This window comes from Caloenas nicobarica, chromosome 3 (genome assembly GCF_036013445.1).
Source record: "Caloenas nicobarica isolate bCalNic1 chromosome 3, bCalNic1.hap1, whole genome shotgun sequence".
Lineage (NCBI taxonomy): Eukaryota > Metazoa > Chordata > Aves > Columbiformes > Columbidae > Caloenas > Caloenas nicobarica.
In genome coordinates, this window is record NC_088247.1 from 12,490,514 (window position 1) to 12,508,451 (window position 17,938).

The window sequence follows — 17,938 nt, forward strand, 5'->3', positions numbered from 1 at the left end:
TCAGAACCATATATTTTATTACAGATGTATAACCTTAGACGTGGAATGGATTGTCCAGGCAATGTCCCCCTGCCAACATTCTCTTAATCATCTGTCTTAATTTTTAAAGCCTATATGTTTATAAAAATAAATGTAATTTTAAATCTTCCAAGGTCTACAGCAAGTTTACACTTATCCAGCCTCCATTTTTCTTTTAAATTTCCTTTCATTTCTCAAAGCTGTGCTGTTTGCCACCACCACCACTCATATAACTGTCACTACTGCAAAAAAAAAATTAAAAATAAAAAAAAGACAGAGAAAAAAACCCTAAACCTCTGACACAGTAAATGAGAAATATATAAGTTCAAAGATTTAAAGGACGGCATTTCAAAAATATTTCTGAAGACATTTCATTTTAGTTCAAGTGAAAGATTCTGGACAGTTCAGCTCCATTAACAATGCATAACGAACACTCAGCTATGCCCACTCATTTTGCTTTGCTATGCAGAATCTTGCCAGAGCTTGTAGGCTCGTATTTCAGAAAAGTTTTCAACTCTAAGGTCCACCTTTGCCTAATGGATCGGGCTGGTTTTCTGATCTTGGACTGCCCTTGTAATAAGGTGTGGCAGATGCACTTTCCCCCTTTCACCCTTTTCCCTCTGAAAACACCAAAAACTGCTACACCGATGGACCACTACGGTCATACACATGCCCCGTGTTTGACAGACAGGGTCCTTGACCAATAAAATGCCTTGGCTGAGAGAAGTTTCCGGACAACTACAATAAATGTCCACAGCTCAGGTTCAACTGGGGTATAAATGGAGCCCCCCAGAGACCCCATTTTGGGCTGGTCTTCCTCAGAGCAGCAGGTCTGCAGTGGAACACTCTCCTCCTTAGACTGGCCACCTAAGGAACACTCCTTGAGGACTGAGACACCTTGTCTTATTGGTAAGTGATCTTCTGGGTACCCTTGAGAGTCCTCACTTCATATGAGTGGGAAGATGCGCATTTTGAATCATTATTCTAGAGCTGTGGGATCTGATCCACTGAGTCTGAATTGGCTGTGTAGTAACTGAAATCCTAACCAGGATCCAAATCTGTGTTTTATAATGTTGCCAGGGTGCTGAATAATTTTTTATAAACTGCATTTTTAGTTGGTTTTCCATTAAATAGTTCTGGTTAGAATAAAGTCTGTTTGGAGCTTATCACCTGCCTAAAATAATTTCTAGGGTGTCCCCATGACATGAGGTAAAGGAAGAGACAAAATAAAATTACCAAGCCCACATCAAAGGCTAAACGAACACAACTAACAGCAAGCTTCTCATTATGTTAAAGTCACAGCATCCCTTGTCCAACAAGGCACAGTTGCAGAAATTCAAAAGCTGGAGAAGAAAACGACATAGGTACAGACATCACATCAGGCTTCACCACTTATCTAGCCAGTGCCGTAGGAAAGAAGGAGATGAGCTAGCTGAGAAGAAAAGCACATTATGGTCAAGAAAAAGATGGGGATGTAGCTCAAGACTCTCTATGTCTGACAGCCAGGATTGCACAGGAGCTTGGAGACACCGAGGTTCCATCTTCTGGCCCACTCCAGGAAGAAAGAGAGCACTTTGGTCCTTGTGGAAGAAAACTTTTGCTTTATCATTATACCACATTCTGTGAATTTACCCAGTGATAGCAAGGTAGATATAATAGATGAGTACAATAGATACAATAAATGAGTTTTAACAATTCAAAAAGTGTATTTTTAGTCCATCATGGACCACACTAAAGAAATATTCTCACTTTGGTCAAACTCTTTCCCTCTACCATAATGCTTCCACTTCACCATACATGTGACTTGTGCACTGTTACCGTTCCTTTTTGTTAAATGCTAAATGATCTACAGAGTAGCTAGGGACTGCTTTTTGTAAAGAGGGTTTTTTTCCCCTTGTTTTTCTTGTTTTTCTTGTTTTTCCAAGACATCTTGTCTGCACAGCAACATGACTTCAGCTGTCCGTTGACCAAGCTATCACACCAATATTCTGGCAATAAAACCTGGGAGAGACTTCTTCAACCAGCAGGCTACCTGAGATCACTCACACCACACATATACAGGACTTCCACGGGATTTTTATATCTTTCCAGGCTTTTACTCTACATAAAAGTGAAGGGGAAAAGGTAAAAAGTGTTCTTGCCCACTGGCGTACTTCACAGTGACATGGGCCATCCCACAGAAATCAGTGGTCCTCTCAGGACTATGTGCTTGCTTTCACAGCATTGTATGTAGAACAATGTTTCTATGAATCTGGAAACTTAAATATAGCCCAAAGTATTCTGGCAATATGTAAAATGAATGCGCATGAGCCCAGAATAGATGAGAGCAAAGAAAACGACTGAGATGAACAATCACCAGGAAATAAAGAACACTGGCTATATGTATAGAAAATGGAAACAAATAACTGAAAACTGCCTGAAGGCAAGTACGATTGGCGATAATGCGGGGATAATGTTTTCATAGGGATTAACTGTTCTGGAGCACTTTTCCCATGTGTAAAGCACAACATCCTTTTTAATCAGATAGGTTGATTTGGCAGCCTCTTTACCGCTAGCAAAAACTATTTATTGTGCCTGTGCAGGAAAAATTCCACCCTCGGATAGCCAGAATGCAGTTCTTTTATCTCACACTGACAATCGCCCACTGGATAGAGCTCAAGAGCTAATTTCCCACTGATAGCCCACTTCTATAGGATGCGTATTAGAAGTTTGCGTGCCAAAACAATCATTTGCACAAGTCTTTAATAGATTTGGCAATGTGTTAATGTCATTTTTATGCTGAATGTGCGAAAATCGGCCTTTGGAAACAGATTTGACTACTTTGGTGAAATGTCATTATTCTTGCAAAGGTAACAAAGAGGTACATGACTTTAAAAGAAACTGCTGAATAGAAAGGCTTCTTATTTCTACCATTTGCCTCTTGTTAGCATTATTTTTTTACTCAGTTTTAGTTATTTTCTATATGAGTAACTTAATTTTCTGACAGTGAAAATAAGGTTTCCTTACATGTTCTCTTACACCATGTGCTCTCTTTCATGATCTTTCATGTTTCAAGGATACTCCAGTGCAGTAGACACAGGAAACATAAACTGCCCTGTTCTCCTGAAACATAAACTGCCCCGTTCTCCCTGTTCTTGGCCGTACATTAGAATAACCCCAGAATTTATGTCTCTGTGAAAATAACATCAGGCCCATTAAACACCATTTTCCTGCTATACAGAAAAACTTCGGGGGAAAAGAATCTTAAAAATAAATGAGTGGATAGACTAATACACCATAGGGGCTAATTTGTGGCACAGAGTTTGCAGTTCTAACACAAGGCCACTAATTTGTTGGGCTTTCCTTGTCATATGCTGTATTTAACTGTAGCAAAAACTAATTGATAGATAAATAATTGCCTCTTCAAGCCAATATAGCACTCTTACAATTAAATATGACTATTGCTATTATAAACTCCCGTTTCAGAACCTTATTTTACATACCAGTATTTTTTCCAACTTAAAAAAAGAAAGACATTAGATATGCTTTAAACAGCTGTTCTAGACTTTAAGCACAGTTTTCTTGCTGGCTTTTTAAGAACAACCATATACTGGAACTCAGAAAATGTACCTTTCTCAGTCCAAGTGTTATCTGAAGTATTACTTAAAAAAAATCCAAACAACCAAAAAAATGCCATGTATGGATATTATATTTTTAAAAGCCCAATATTGGGAAATATGACTTCCTATAGTAAAAATGGAGTGTTAAGGCATCCCTTCTTCTGCACAAATGAGCAACAGAAGTGATAAGAAGACAATCGTGCATGCGGTACCATCACTGTGAAGCTGATGCTCAGCGGTACCTTCCTGTGGCTTTAGATATACATGAAATAGCATGACTGTATTCGTCCAAGAAAACTTTGGAATTAGGTCACCACTAAGCAACTCAGAGTGGTGGATTTCCACCTAAGTGACTTGTCCGAATCAAGAAACCAAGAGAAGTGTAATCTGTATGTCTATATATATATATCTATAGATATATAAACACGCATATAATGTCTGTACCAAGTTTACCAACCCATGTGTAATACAAGACTCAATGTCCTGAAGATGCTTTGTACTGAAATGCAGAAACAGGACCCTGAGGAAAGGAGAGGTGTTTTACTCCTGAATGAAGCTAGGGGTGTTAATGGAGAACAGCGGATGGCACTCGGCCTTCCGAAGTGACACCAGCATCTGCGAGAGGGAAAGTGGGAAGCCGTGATTTAGCGGGAGGAACAACTGCTTCCCTTCCCGCCGGGGCTAAGGCATGTGTGTGTGGGCATCTGCATTTCGCTGGGACCACATCCAAAGAGCATCACCTTCCAGCTACCCATGTTTAGCAGCTGGCTGAAAAGCAGTGGCTGGAGTTTATTCTGGTGAAAACAGCTCTACGCTAGGAGGGATCGGTCTCCTGAAGTCATCTGCAGGCTTTACCTGTGGTGTCCCATGAGCTTTTCACAGCACAATTTCTTGTTTTAATGGGTCCATTCTTAGACAACTCCATCATTTGAGTTACATGGTTTAACTACATAATTATCTGCGCTGACATGTAAAATTAGGCACTGTAAATGCTACATTCATAAATACCAACACAAATAAAAGTGTTTCCACTACCAAAAAAGTATTTAGAAGAGAGACACAGATCTAGACAACATGGACAGGAGAAGTAGTGGTAGCTGGAGCCTGCAAACATGAAAGCAAATTCTAGGACTGCTCCTTTTAACTAGTTCTTTTGTATTTGATGTTAGCACTAGGGACAGGAATCACACAGCCAAAACTTGTGTATCTTGGGCTAGGGCTTTAACCATGTCCTAGCCCGATCAGTTTGACAGAGAGGAAATTAGTGAATAACTTTCAAAGAAAGCTATGAAGAGTCATGAGTATGCATACAGGTGTGTAGTTTCCTAGTAAGGGATAACAGTAAATCTAGGGTATCTCATTCCAAAGGAAAGGGGACACAGGCATCTAGAAACAACTTTGTAATTGAATAGACTTCTCTTGAAAGCTGCTGACAAGGTCCACATAAAATGTTATTTCAATTAATGACCTAAGAATTTGTAATGCCTTTTTTTTTTTTTACTAGCTTTGTTAACATGGAAATAATCCCCAATTGACTTTGATATTCACTTTGAGGTGAACTGTAATGTTGATTTACACTACTGCTTGTATTGCTGTTTCTCTGGACTACAGGGAGATTTTATTTAAAGCTGCATATTCAGTTCTGGGCTATCCCTCCAACCAGACAGCCAAACTTCACAACTTCTTATACAGGGCGGATTTCACACTAACCTCTTCTGAGCATGTTTCATATGCATTTCAGCAAAATGGCAAAGTCTCCTCTAGTCTGAATTTCCTTGTGTTGATTACTTTATCTTCCAAACCGCATGTTTTTCTCATTTTGTTTTGTTTGTGACTGAATATAAAATTAAGATAGCTAGCTAATTCTCATGCCAAGTAGAGGTAAGTCATCTCAATTCAGCAATCAATAGATTTGTTGGTGCAAATAGTCTATTCCTATGAGCCTTAATTAAATATGAAAAGATGGAAATTTACTCTTATTGAAGAAAAATAGAGTTGATATCCCAAGGTAATGGAAATGTTCAGACTATGATTAGTAGAAACCTGACTGGAATCCTAACTAATGTCTACAGGATAATAAAAACTGCATTTAAGTTGGTAACTAAGCAAGCTCCCAAATGTCTCTCCATACCACAGAACCCTGAAAAAACACCTGACACTTCATCGCTCGCATAGCTATAGCTGCTCACAGCAGCACGCGTTGCAGTGGTAACAGTGATTTGCCATCTCAAAGTACCACAAGCAGATGGAGCAGGCTGAGACGCAATGCATGGCTCCGAGAGCCACAGTCCAGCCTAAGTGAACCCCTTTCAGTTTTGGAGTATTCATACCCAGCTACAGTGACCCACAGCTGTGTATCTGGGAAGCTCTGGAAGTACGTATCACTAAGATAATTTAATTTTCTGAAGGGCCGATGAGTTCCCCAGGAGGAGGTGAAGCTGAGGCCTGGAGTCAGGGACATGACATCAGGGTGAAGGGGCTCGCTTCAGGGCATCAAGTTCCCGTTCAGTCTTATGAAACAAGAACACTGTTCAGCCCCAGGCCGTGTGTACAAGTGAGATATTGGAAGCAGACTTTGATACCAGAGGAAAACACTTCAGTGTTTTAAAACAAAATATCATATTAGTTTCCTCCAGTGATGAAATGACATGCCCTGGTTTCAAAGGCTCCTTCAGGAACCCAGTAATACCAAACAGCTTTTTTTACATTTTAAACAAACAAAAATGTTTACAGTTCAAGAAATGTGACAAGCTCAAGTCCCTGAAAGACCTTTGTTCACTTTGTCTCAAGTAACAAAACCACATACTTACTAGCCTTCAGGAAAAGTTTTAGGATGATCCGGTTTTCCAAATTAAAGTTACTGAAGACCTAAAATACAGGTTTCCACTAAGATGTGGTCACAGCTTTACCATAGCCTGCAGTTCATAGTGTAGATCTAGAGCAGACTTTGATTAAAGTCTGGCCAGAAGTGCCATAATAATGTGCATGTACAAACCCAGCAAGTCAAAGAAACCCCATCCTATGTCATTTTGTAGGAAAAAAATCTCACTCCAAATAAATAAAATAAGGGACATTTATATTTTGACCCATGGTATCATTTCAACCCTATCCTTGCCAAAGACACCAAGCAAGTGGTTTAACCTTTTTGTATCTCAACTATCCATACATAATATATGCCTCATTCATGGTTATTTTAGACTGCAAGAGAAGGGAATATATCTGAAAAAAAAGGCAGTATCACCACTCCTCCTCTCCACTGCACATCCTCAAGGGTTTTGACTAGTTTTGTGAACACCTTTCCTCGTGATAAGAAGAAAAGCACTGAGGTGGTATGAAGCGAGCTAGGAAATAACAAGTTTCAGAAGGAAAGAAATCCCAAACACTTGACTTTTGCAAACAGGTTGAGTAAATGTCATGAACCACTGATCAGTCTCAACAGCTGCTCTGAGGACTACTTAACAATGGTAAAACAAGTACTGTGACAACAAATGGTAAACCTGAACACCACTACAGCTACGGGACTTGGCTCTGACTTTTTTTTTTTTTTGCATGTTTTTTGTTTGTTTGCTTGTTTTTCTTTGAGGTGCTTTGATACTTTGTGTTCACAATGGCTCTCTCCATCCAAGCTGCACCACTCCTTCTGTAGTACCCTTCAGGGAAGTCATAACCATATTAATGAACTCAGTGTTCTGCTACAGAAATAATTACAGTATCCCAAATTCATCGTTTTGATTTCTCTGAGGAATCCAACACAGAGCAAAGGTGAGCTGTAAAGGAACAAGGTCTCTTATAAAAATACATGACAGTTTTTTGAACTGGTGAGCGTCCTTCAAAATAAAAGATGAAATAAAAGCAATTTGCATGTTATTGTTGGAAAATTTACCCAGTCTGGATTCTTTTATTGGGCTATGCTGGAAACCAGGGTATACATGTACATGGTGAAGCTTTTAAGCATTCCTGGATCATCTCCTGGATCCTGGCTGGATCATCTTGCCCTGGCCGGACATGCTCTCCTCAATGCTTTGGACTTGATGTTAGCTTAGAGTGTCTCCAGGAACCACATACAACCACAGAATTACAGAACTATTCAATACTCAGTAATAATGAGAGGTTTTGACTAAACCTTCACATCCCCACACATCTGCTGACTCTGTAAGCCCTGGAGATGCTTCTGGACAGTCAGACTGCCTTATGGATTCATGTGACTAGCACTCCTGCCTCTCATGGAAAGGGTGTCAGCATGTTACTGCATTGTTCAAGCATCAGGAAGATTCATCCCACAAGCCTGGGCACTCCACAAGCTATTTGGAGCAATTAAGATTTAGCTATTTAGATTTCATCTCTTAGAATTGTCAGACTTCCTAATTTTCTAGGTTTAGAGTCTCCAGAGATCGTCTGGAGGATATGGGCCATTATGTGCTCTGCAGCAGAAGCAAAGAAAAATATATTTTAGCCTTTAAAATTAGCCACTAGCCATAATGCTGCAAAAAGAAAAGGACTTGTCCTACTCTGCCTCTGAAACTTGTTTTTCTACTAACTTGAGGACTCTACTCTCACCACTCCTCCATACAGACTTAGTTTTTATGTAACTGCTGCCTTAAAATGACAGCTAGCAATGAGTACATCCTTCACACGTGATGAGAGGAGCTCTGCAGACTCCAGATCCAGCTTGTAGAACTGGATGTTCATGAAGCTTGTACCAGAATTCACAGGACTTGTGGCTCAAAATGATAAACACTTTCAAGAGCTCAGAGTAGTCCTAAGTGCTTAAATAAGGATCAGGAAGGAAAACTCCTATTAGCTTCTGTAACATCAGGATTTCAATCTAAACTGACCCCATTCTAAGTTGTTAGAGGCTCTTAGTATCCAGTGTTGTGATTTATGGCTGTATTTTCAGAACAGTTCACTACTTGGTGTACTGGTCCTCTTCTGAAAATTACCATTTTCATTTTACTTTGCAGCCTAAATGAGAATCCATGTTTATTTACTGCATTTTACTTTTCAATATGGTTGCTGATCTTTAAAGCTCTGTTTACTAAAAACAGATTTTAAAAGATCGTCTGTACAATGATATTAAGTCCAAACCATTATTTTTCCTGGGATCAGTGCAGAGACAGAAATGCAGCAGAAGGGCATATTACCAGTATCCTCCCCTTCCCCGAATCATTCAAAGTCAGCTTCAAAGTTAACACTGCCTTTGGGATTTGTTTGATTTGGGTTTTATCTGTAAGAAGCATTCTGGCCCTTTGTTTTCAAATTGATGCATGACAATCTTAGCTTCTGTTTGAAACATATAATAAGCCTCTTATGTGGTTTTCCAGTAGACCTGCATTTTGGCACAGCACCTGCCTATTCATGTTTATAAGGAGGGGGAGGAATAATGGCAAAAGCAGTTTTGAATGGAATACATCCAGGCAACAAGACTACGCCTTTTGTTTTTTTAACCAAGTCCTGTATGAAAAGCAATTGCGATCTCTTTTGTTTTTTTAAGTTATCAGAACCCAATTTTAATACAGCTTTGGAGCACTAAACATTTATTTCATCCTGAAACGCACTCCCCTGTGATAATGCCGGACCGCAAATAGATTTGCTTTTCAGCATATTGCCTTTTGGATTCTGTTATATTAATTTTCCTTTCAAAGGAACTTCCACTGTACTTCTGGTGAAATTTTTTTTACTCTTTAGGAGCATTTGTTCCTAATGATTTTACTGTAATTGTCTCAAATGTGAGGATTTGTATCAAGTGCTTAAGGATACATTAAGAATCTTTACCTTGTAGATTGTTCTACAAATGCCCCAAAGCAAAACTTCCACTGATGTCAATACTGTTACTGTTATTTCTTCTAACCTCTGTTTGCCTATCTCTGTATGTTAGTATAGAGCCACCTTGTAAGGTCCTTGGATCAGCTATTCCTTGTTTTACTTGTTTGCATCAAATACTATTTCAAATTGGCTGTAATGTAACAATAATAGTTTTGTTATTCTGTATCAATTTAAAAAAATTCAAGAACACAGCAATACTATGAAGCTGCTTAAGGAGTTTTTAGAGTCATGTTTATAAATAAATACATTTATATATTTTCTATGTTGCAGTTAAATTTAGGTGATGCATCCAACGAACACGCTGCCATATTGTCCAGAAGACTGCGAGCACTCCAGATGTGATCTTCTGGAAGTGGCAACCACATCACTGTACGAGGAGGTACATCAGTATTTTTTATAATGTGTGACTTCAAAACATGCTGTAGTTTTTTAGCAATATATGATTGGTATAATATACCTAAATATATTAAATATATTAGATATAATATACCTAATACTAGTATAATATAGCTAAAATGTACTCCTACTATAGGGAGAACTTAAGTGGCCAAACTGCACTTGTAAAATGAGCACAGCTCTTCCAGTTAAAAGAGATGATCCTGGGAAAATTAGTTTCTGCCAGTGTAACCACATCTGTGTTATGGGCACCTGTAAACACAGCTGTGCTTCTCTGGAATCCTACTTCTTCACAGCCACTGAAAGCCTAAAATGCAGCTCTAACCTGACAGTTTGAGGAGCTCTGAGCTGTCTTTAGAAAGATGCTGACCTGTCTCGAAAATCTGGATCGAGAAAAAGAGGCTTCAAATATACCCACTTAAATTGCAATAGATTTTTGAGTTTCTTTTGTTCTACACATATTAAATTGAAGGACTCTAAATCATTTCCCTTCAAGGCAAGAAATGTGAGGTAGAAGCCAAAAATATGACAAACCATTTGATGGTAATGAATCAAAAGGTATGACTTTTTTTTTTTAATTTAAACTTTCTCTCTAAACCCACAAAACATAGCTAAATAAGAGATGTGTAATAAATTCACAAAGCAAATCACATTATTTAATGCTCGCATTATATCATGATTACTCCCAATCCTGCCCTTCCAGTTAAAGGACCAGGTGCTTGTTTCTGTTATTAATCCACAGGATATGCTTCTCATCTTCAGTGACCCAGTTCCAAGAAGTATCACAATATAGAAGCCTATTTTCCACTTAATAAACATGCATAAACATTAGCACTGATTATGCACACTTACACACTCTAGGGCATATTCATTTAAACCCAGTGAATTCAAAAGATCTGAAGAAAAATGTATTTGGCCCTCTAGACTGCAAGAAATCCTAAAAAACTATAGGAACAGTCCAGAATGTTTTATTGGTATATTTTATTTTAATGACACTTTTGCATATTAATTCCTTCAGCTCTTTGCCCACAATGCTAATGATGTTTTACGTAAAATAAAATAATTAAGGACTTTTAGGATAGAAAAAAAGAAAATGAAGCAAGCAAGCGGGGATTAAGCGTAACAGTTAGGATATTCACTCTGAAGATGGAAACTGCAGGTTTCCAGCCTGTCTGATGCTACTTACCATTATCTCCTCCAGAAAAAGAGGTTAATTGTGATATTGTCAGCAGCCCAGAAGGGCCAATCTCATCACAGGTAGAGCAATGAAAGGGTGAGCAGTGCAGATTAAAACTCTACAGGGACATGATAACTGATTCAGAATTTCCTACAGCTTGATGAGTACTTAAACTGCTGTGGTAAAGATGAGGCATTCGCATTATCTTCGTTACTTAAGAGAGAAAGAAAAAGGATTCCAGTCACTTGATTTTGCTTTGACTTCTAATGTCCTAGATAGTTCTCTGCAGGAGAGGTCTGAAAGATGCAGTTCCCATATGAAAACAGATGCATGTACCCTGGAGAAACGTAGAATTTAATATAAATCCCTGTCTTGAGCATTACCTTGTGATTTTGCCTTACCAAATTTGTTTACAACATGCTGGCTTGATTTTCAGTTTTCTCAGAATGGTGTCCACAAAATTCTCCCCCTCCCAAGCCCTGTGCGGACTGTCGGGTCAGCTAACTTGGTGTTCCAGCATTTAGGTCTCTTTGTGGCTCTGGGCTTATTGTATATAAACAATTCTTCAATAAACTATTTTAAAACCTACTGAAGCATTCACCTTATTCAGCAACATGAGCTCTAATAGTTTGCCACAGATTCTGGATCCCAAGAAGAATCTATCCACCCCAAAATGTACTAATAGTTTTAACGAATCTGTTAGATTGCAAACAATGATGAATATTCAACAGCAGAAAGTATATTTCCATCTATTAGCTCTTTATTTAAGAGGTGTTCTTGACTAAATATTTTTATAGACACTTCCACTAACAGTGCTGCAAATATTTTTTCTGCAGAGTCCATTTGTATAACTGCTATTTATTTTAAGCACTGCATGATTGTATTCATAATGGAAACTTCAACAGCAAAGGCTTCCAAGCCAAACTAGAGTAATTCCCCCTTTAGTCAATACAGACTTCATCTACATCAGTAAACAGCACACTACAATTGATACGAATACGTAGAGTGGAAGATTTAGTGCTGAGGACGTGGCATCCACACATCACACATATTCTGGATGTTTTACTTTAGATTAACTCTAGCTTATGTGCAGGCATTAGATACAGTAGCACATTAGGTGTGATCCCAGGACACGTCTTCTAGTTAAGTTTCACCCCAAAAAATGCAGTTTCTGTGATCCAAGATTATGCATCCCACTGTAATTATGATGGAAGTGCAGGAAGTGGAGATAAGAAAGAAATTCACTTCAAAATAATGGTCCTGACAGAACCTAAAATGTTTCTGCTCTTTAAGCTGAGGATATTTTCTATTGTGTCAGAGTAAAAGGAAAGAGCTTTCTTTGCATTTTAGTCAGAAGACCAAGACCCTTTTTAATGATCCACATAAAAAATGTACCACACACCTCCCATGAACAAAGAAATGGTGTCATCTTAAGAAAATGTAAATCTGAACTGAAAGTAAGGCTTGTATTTCTTTTCAAAATATATTTATTTATGGTAATCTTCTTCAATACAATCCAGTTCAGACCAACAGATAAAATGTCATCTCTCCCAACTATAAGCTCATGCAGAGGAATTATTAATCAATATACACTTCATACATTTTCACCCTGAATATGCATTAAAGGAACTGAAATGATGTTAATGTAATCATAAGGATTTGGGTCTCCTGCTGGCGGCTTCTTCTGGAAAGACAGCACCTGGAGTTTTGCCTGCAGGCAGAGTGTCCTACACAGGAGAAGTCGTAGAATCATAGAATGTCCTGAGTTGGAAGGACCCACAAGGATCATCGAGTCCAACTCCTGTCCCTGCAGATGACAACTCCACAGTTCACACCGTGTGTCTGAAGACGTTGTCCAGTCTCTTCTTGAACACTGTCAGGCTTGGGGTCGGGACACCTCCCTGGGGAGCCTGTTCCAGTGTCCAGCACCCTCTGGGGGAAGAACCTTTTCCTAATGTCCAACCTAAACCTCCCCTGGCACATCTTCCTGACATTCCCTTGGGTTCTGTCGCTGGTCACTAAAGAGTTCGGTGCCTGCCCAAGTCACCACCACTGACGGCGCTCAGACCATTACCTCCTCCAAGAGCCCAGGGCCATTACTTTACAAACATTTCTGTGACAGAAGGAGAAGTAAAGCTATGGATTTAGTACTGCTAATTTTATTTCTCCTCCGCAAAATTAGTATTTCGCCCTGTAGATAGACGTTATATATAGAATGACAATAAACTGGACTAAATATATGACAGTAGCATTACAGAGCAGATCTCAAAACCCATAACTACCAAAGCAAGGGAGACAATCTTAATTGATGTGCATGTCTAAAAATATATGAGGCCATAAAACTAAAAGCCAGATATTGCAGCCTAATAAGACAACAGAACTGTCTCCGAATTTCAAGAGCAAAATACTGCTGTGCATTTCACATTATGTTTTGTGCTACCATTTTTGTAAACATAATACTGAATGTACTCTCTTGATATTTCTCCAAGAGTAAAGTCTCTTAAAAAATATCTGTGAATACTTAAACACCCCTTTAAAGGGAGGAAGCCTTAACAGCTTCAAGCTTTTTTCAGAAGATATTTTTCCCCACAACACACAAAATCATAAAAAAACCTCCTCTTTATTGTAATTTGACAAAAAGAAAATAATGATTTATAAAGGGTTAAACACTTGATGTACTTTATTTGGAACCCATATTTTGTAAAGACCAGTATATTGTCTCAGAAATACGCAAGAAAAATGATTAAATGTCTGATCTTGGTGGATGTGCACTGAGTACTATTCAAAATGGATGCTGTAAATTATCAGTCAATAACAAGCATAATACCTGAGGCAGTAAAAATTCATTCATCTAAAAATAACAGCTATTACGAAGTGAGTAGTTTCTTAAGAAAAGGATTGTGAGGCAACAACTTGATCCATAAATATTAAAATATGAAGACGGAAGCTTAATTACGTAAGCTGGAGCTAACAGTTTTTGTTAGACCATTCACTAGAAGGAAAAAGAGGCCAGGTAATAGTATGCAGTGTGATCTGGTTCTAGGCTGAAGAAATTTAGGAAAGGACTGTACCATGCATTTATGGGAAAAGACAGATAGTCCCACTTGTCTGCATAAATTGTCAGTGTGCTCAATATTAACTACTTATATTTGAAAGGCTTTTTTATTTTTATTCAGCCTCACATTGTATTTATGAACTGTTCTGATCCTACTGTTCATCATCGCCATCCAATATTTTTCCTAATTAAAATTACTTTGAAGTCTCTGACCTTTAGGCAGACACTCAATTCTGAATTAAAATATAATTATCTTTGTAACATGAATATTCTTCTAATGCTGCCCTCATGCTCTTCTTGTTACAGAATAAATACATAATAAATGTAAGGAAAATACTACATTCAACTTGATAAAACGATGAAAATTAAGAAGAAAATAAACCAACCAGCCTGGTTTTCCTTTCCTATATAATGAGGGCAAAGGGACAGTAGGAAAAAAGGAAGAAAACACTTAAAATTTAGAGAAAGAAATCCTTTCTGCACAGTGCACAATTTATCTGCAGGGTATGCTGCCATGAAATGCCACCACTTTTGTTGAAACCAAAAGAAGGACAGTCTTTTTATATGAGTACGTCCAGCAGTCACACCACTTATATTCCAGTGGTATTACACAAGTACAGCGCGGTTTATTGAACGGGACCACAACCACACTCTGAAGGTGAAAGGGTAAAGCACGGGTTTTTTCCTAAACTTTTGGTTCTGGTCACTGTAGCGAAACAAATCACTGGGATGATGAGGGCAGCACTTGCTGTTTATCGCCCTCTACTCACCACTGCTGCTCCTAGCAAAGGTGTTTCTTAGTTTAAGCGAATGGCAACTCTTGACCATATGTTTGCTTTACATTACTTTGCAACCTTTTCTACAGCCATATAATAGGAACTTAAACAACTTACTTTTACGTAGAGCTGCTGAAACTCTTCAAGGTTCAGTCTACCACTTGGACAGTCCTTTAGAAATCCTTTGTACCACTGTTTTAGCTCGTGTTCATTGAACTCCGTGCTCTTCACCAGATCCTCCATCACCTCAGGGGCCAGCTTGCTATTCTGCTTCCCCATTCTGCCTTAAGAAGAAATAAATTAATACAATTAGTCAAGTTGCTGTGAACATTTTAAACTGGAATTAGCGACAAAGCTCGAACACATCACTGTTTTCATACTCACTGCTGTTTTTAGTCAAACACAGCTTCACAGATTCACTAGTGACCAAAAACGTAAGCTACACTTGAATGTTAGATGCTATGAAGACAGATTCTTCTTTCATGTAGAAGTCTTAAGCCTTGGAGACAGACTGTTAATTTGCCTACAAATTAGGTAATTTCTAGTTTTCTCTACACTGAGGCTGAAAAAGATGACTTCACCTTTTCTTTGAACTTAAGAAAAATTTTTCACAGATTCACAATGTCTACAGAATTTCTCTTTATCTTTGTCTCGAAAATCTCTTCTGATATGACACCCACGTTAGCAGCTACTCCTCACAGGTACAAGGCTGTGGACAGACGGGCTGGTAATGTACAGCACTAGATGTTCCACTGGGAGGAAGCAACGTGAGAGTCCACACACTTGATCCCAAAAAATGATGAAACCAAACAGGAAAAACAAATGCAATTTATATATATATGCATAAATACATGTATATTTACACATATATATACCTATATGTATATTTATATATTTACTGCATAGTTGATAAACAACACATGGTTTATATTTCATCACTGTTAACTCCAGAGATATCTACTACATTTGTTATATATATATTTTTATACACATTTATAAAAACTAAACACAAAACATACAGAAACAGAAAATAGGCATATGTGTAGAGAAAAATACAGTTATTTCAGTACTATTCATGTTGGCCCTTTGAGGTATTTCCAGGTCCATTGGCCTTGTACCGAACCTGTCCTTTGAGATATCTTTTGAGAAACCATTTCCTTTAACTTTTTCCCATTCTACTACAGTTTGTTTCATGACAGGAGATGTCTTTCAGTTATTTTTTGATCAGATGACAGACAGTACTTAACTTGTCCTGTACAGAACTGCAAAGTGATGAATAATTTCTTTCATGAGCCAAGCTTAGCATTTCCATTTTTATCTCCCAGTACAGCATCTATCTCTAATGACAGCACCACATCGAATGCATCGATTTCTAGTCCATAACACCACTCATTCCTGATATTAATCTATTGCTTTTGGCATCTTTCCCTATTTTGAAGGAGAAGCTTCTTTCTCCTCGGAAGGACAGAGTTTGCTTTGTCCTAATGAATCAATATATTTATATAACTTCCTTCATGGGAACCTCCCTTGAGCAGGAGCAAAGTTAACCATTCCTCCTGGTCTGTGCATGGCCAAGATGTCCTCCGGTGCCACACTACCAGTGGCACCGGGTCTCTTCCTGATCCATCTCCTGGTCCCTGTCCCCTCTGGCCATGGTGCTCCCCTGTCTGTCCTCATCCCTTCCAGCCCTCAGCCCACCAGAACAACCAGGGCTGGCAGCAATCACCTTTGCCAAGACTGCACACGACTTGGCTGCACAAACATTCTTAACACTGAGAAGGAAAGTGTCTTTCATCACAGCATTCAGCTGGTACAATTTGGGAAATTCACAGAATCACAGAATCATTTCAGTTGGAAGTGACCCTCAGGATCATCGAGTTCAACCATAACCTAACTCTAGCACTAAACCATATCCCTCAGAACCTCATCTAAATGGCTTTTAAACACCTCCAGGGATGGTGACTCTGCCCTGGGCAGCCTGTTCCAATGCCTGACAACCCTTTCCATGAAGAATTTTTTCCTAATATCCAATCTGAACCTCCCCTGGCGCAACTTAAAGCCATTTCCTCTCATCCTGTCACTTGCTACTTGGGAGAAGAGACCAACCCCCTCCATGCTCCAACCTCCTTTCAGGCAGTCGCAGACAGCGATAAGGTCTCCCCTCAGCCTCCTGTTCTCCAGGCTGAACAGCCCCAGGTCCCTCAGCCGCTCCTCATCAGACTTGTGCTCCAGGCCCCTCACCAGCTTCATTGCCCTTCTCTGAACTCTCTCCAGCACCTCAATGTCCTTAAGATGAGGGGCCCAAAACTGAACACAGTATTCAAGGTCGGTCATCAGAAAGTACAAAATGCTACATCCCATGGGGCTAGAAACTCCAGCCACAAATGCTTCAACACCTTTGGGACATGGCTGTTAGAGAAGTGCATGGTGCTGTGCACAGATGTAACTGGAGGTGGAAGTGGGCCACCACTTCTTAGGGTGCTTCCAGCAAGCTGATCCTCCTTCCTCTGGCTCTGCACATCCCTCCTCTACCAACGCTGCAAGCTGCCGCAGGGCTTGCTCACTCGAGGCCCCGTATCTTGTCCAAACTACAAGAACCTGCTGCAAAGACTCACACAGCTGTTAATTAAGGGCAGCACGCTGCTTGCTCTAAACTCACTTTGAAGGTTTGCCAAGAGCTCATCCACACATTTTGGTAAGCTTTGCACAAATGTGGCAGAGTTCAACCTCCCAGTTAATTGCCACAGGCTTAATTGCACATGCAGATGTCCCAGAAATTAGCCATTTTGACTAAACAACGGGTTTGCAATTTATAGTATTTAGAACAATTGTCCTGGCCTTTTCTTTGTAAATTCCCATATTCTTATGTATGACATTGACCTAATTTGGCATAATCTGAATTTAAATCCCATAGAGACTGAAGTATACTAATAGTTACTTCTCTAGCTCCAACTCAGATGGCTTTTAAGTGAAACAACAGACTATTTTATTTGTTTTAATCTTTAAGCAGCCTGTTTATTTCCCCCTTTTTCTTTTTTCTACTTAGAACTGTGTTACCCTTTGCAGTCATAAGGTGCTTTTCTTAAGACCCAGG

General features: G+C 39.1%; 1 protein-coding gene across 4 annotated transcripts in view; it reads right to left on the minus strand.

Annotated features, from left to right (window-relative positions):
* The window catches only part of VSNL1 (visinin like 1), a 97,365-nt gene that overhangs the window by 37,455 nt on the left and 41,972 nt on the right, over positions 1 to 17,938 (minus strand). For 3 of the 4 annotated variants that reach the window (XM_065631652.1, XM_065631653.1, XM_065631654.1), the window contains one exon: positions 14,962 to 15,128. In XM_065631652.1, coding sequence (XP_065487724.1) covers positions 14,962 to 15,123 — 162 coding nt within the window. In that variant the 5' untranslated portion in view covers positions 15,124 to 15,128. The remainder of the gene's footprint in view (positions 1 to 14,961; positions 15,129 to 17,938) is intronic. The other variant, XM_065631655.1, reaches the window with a different exon arrangement.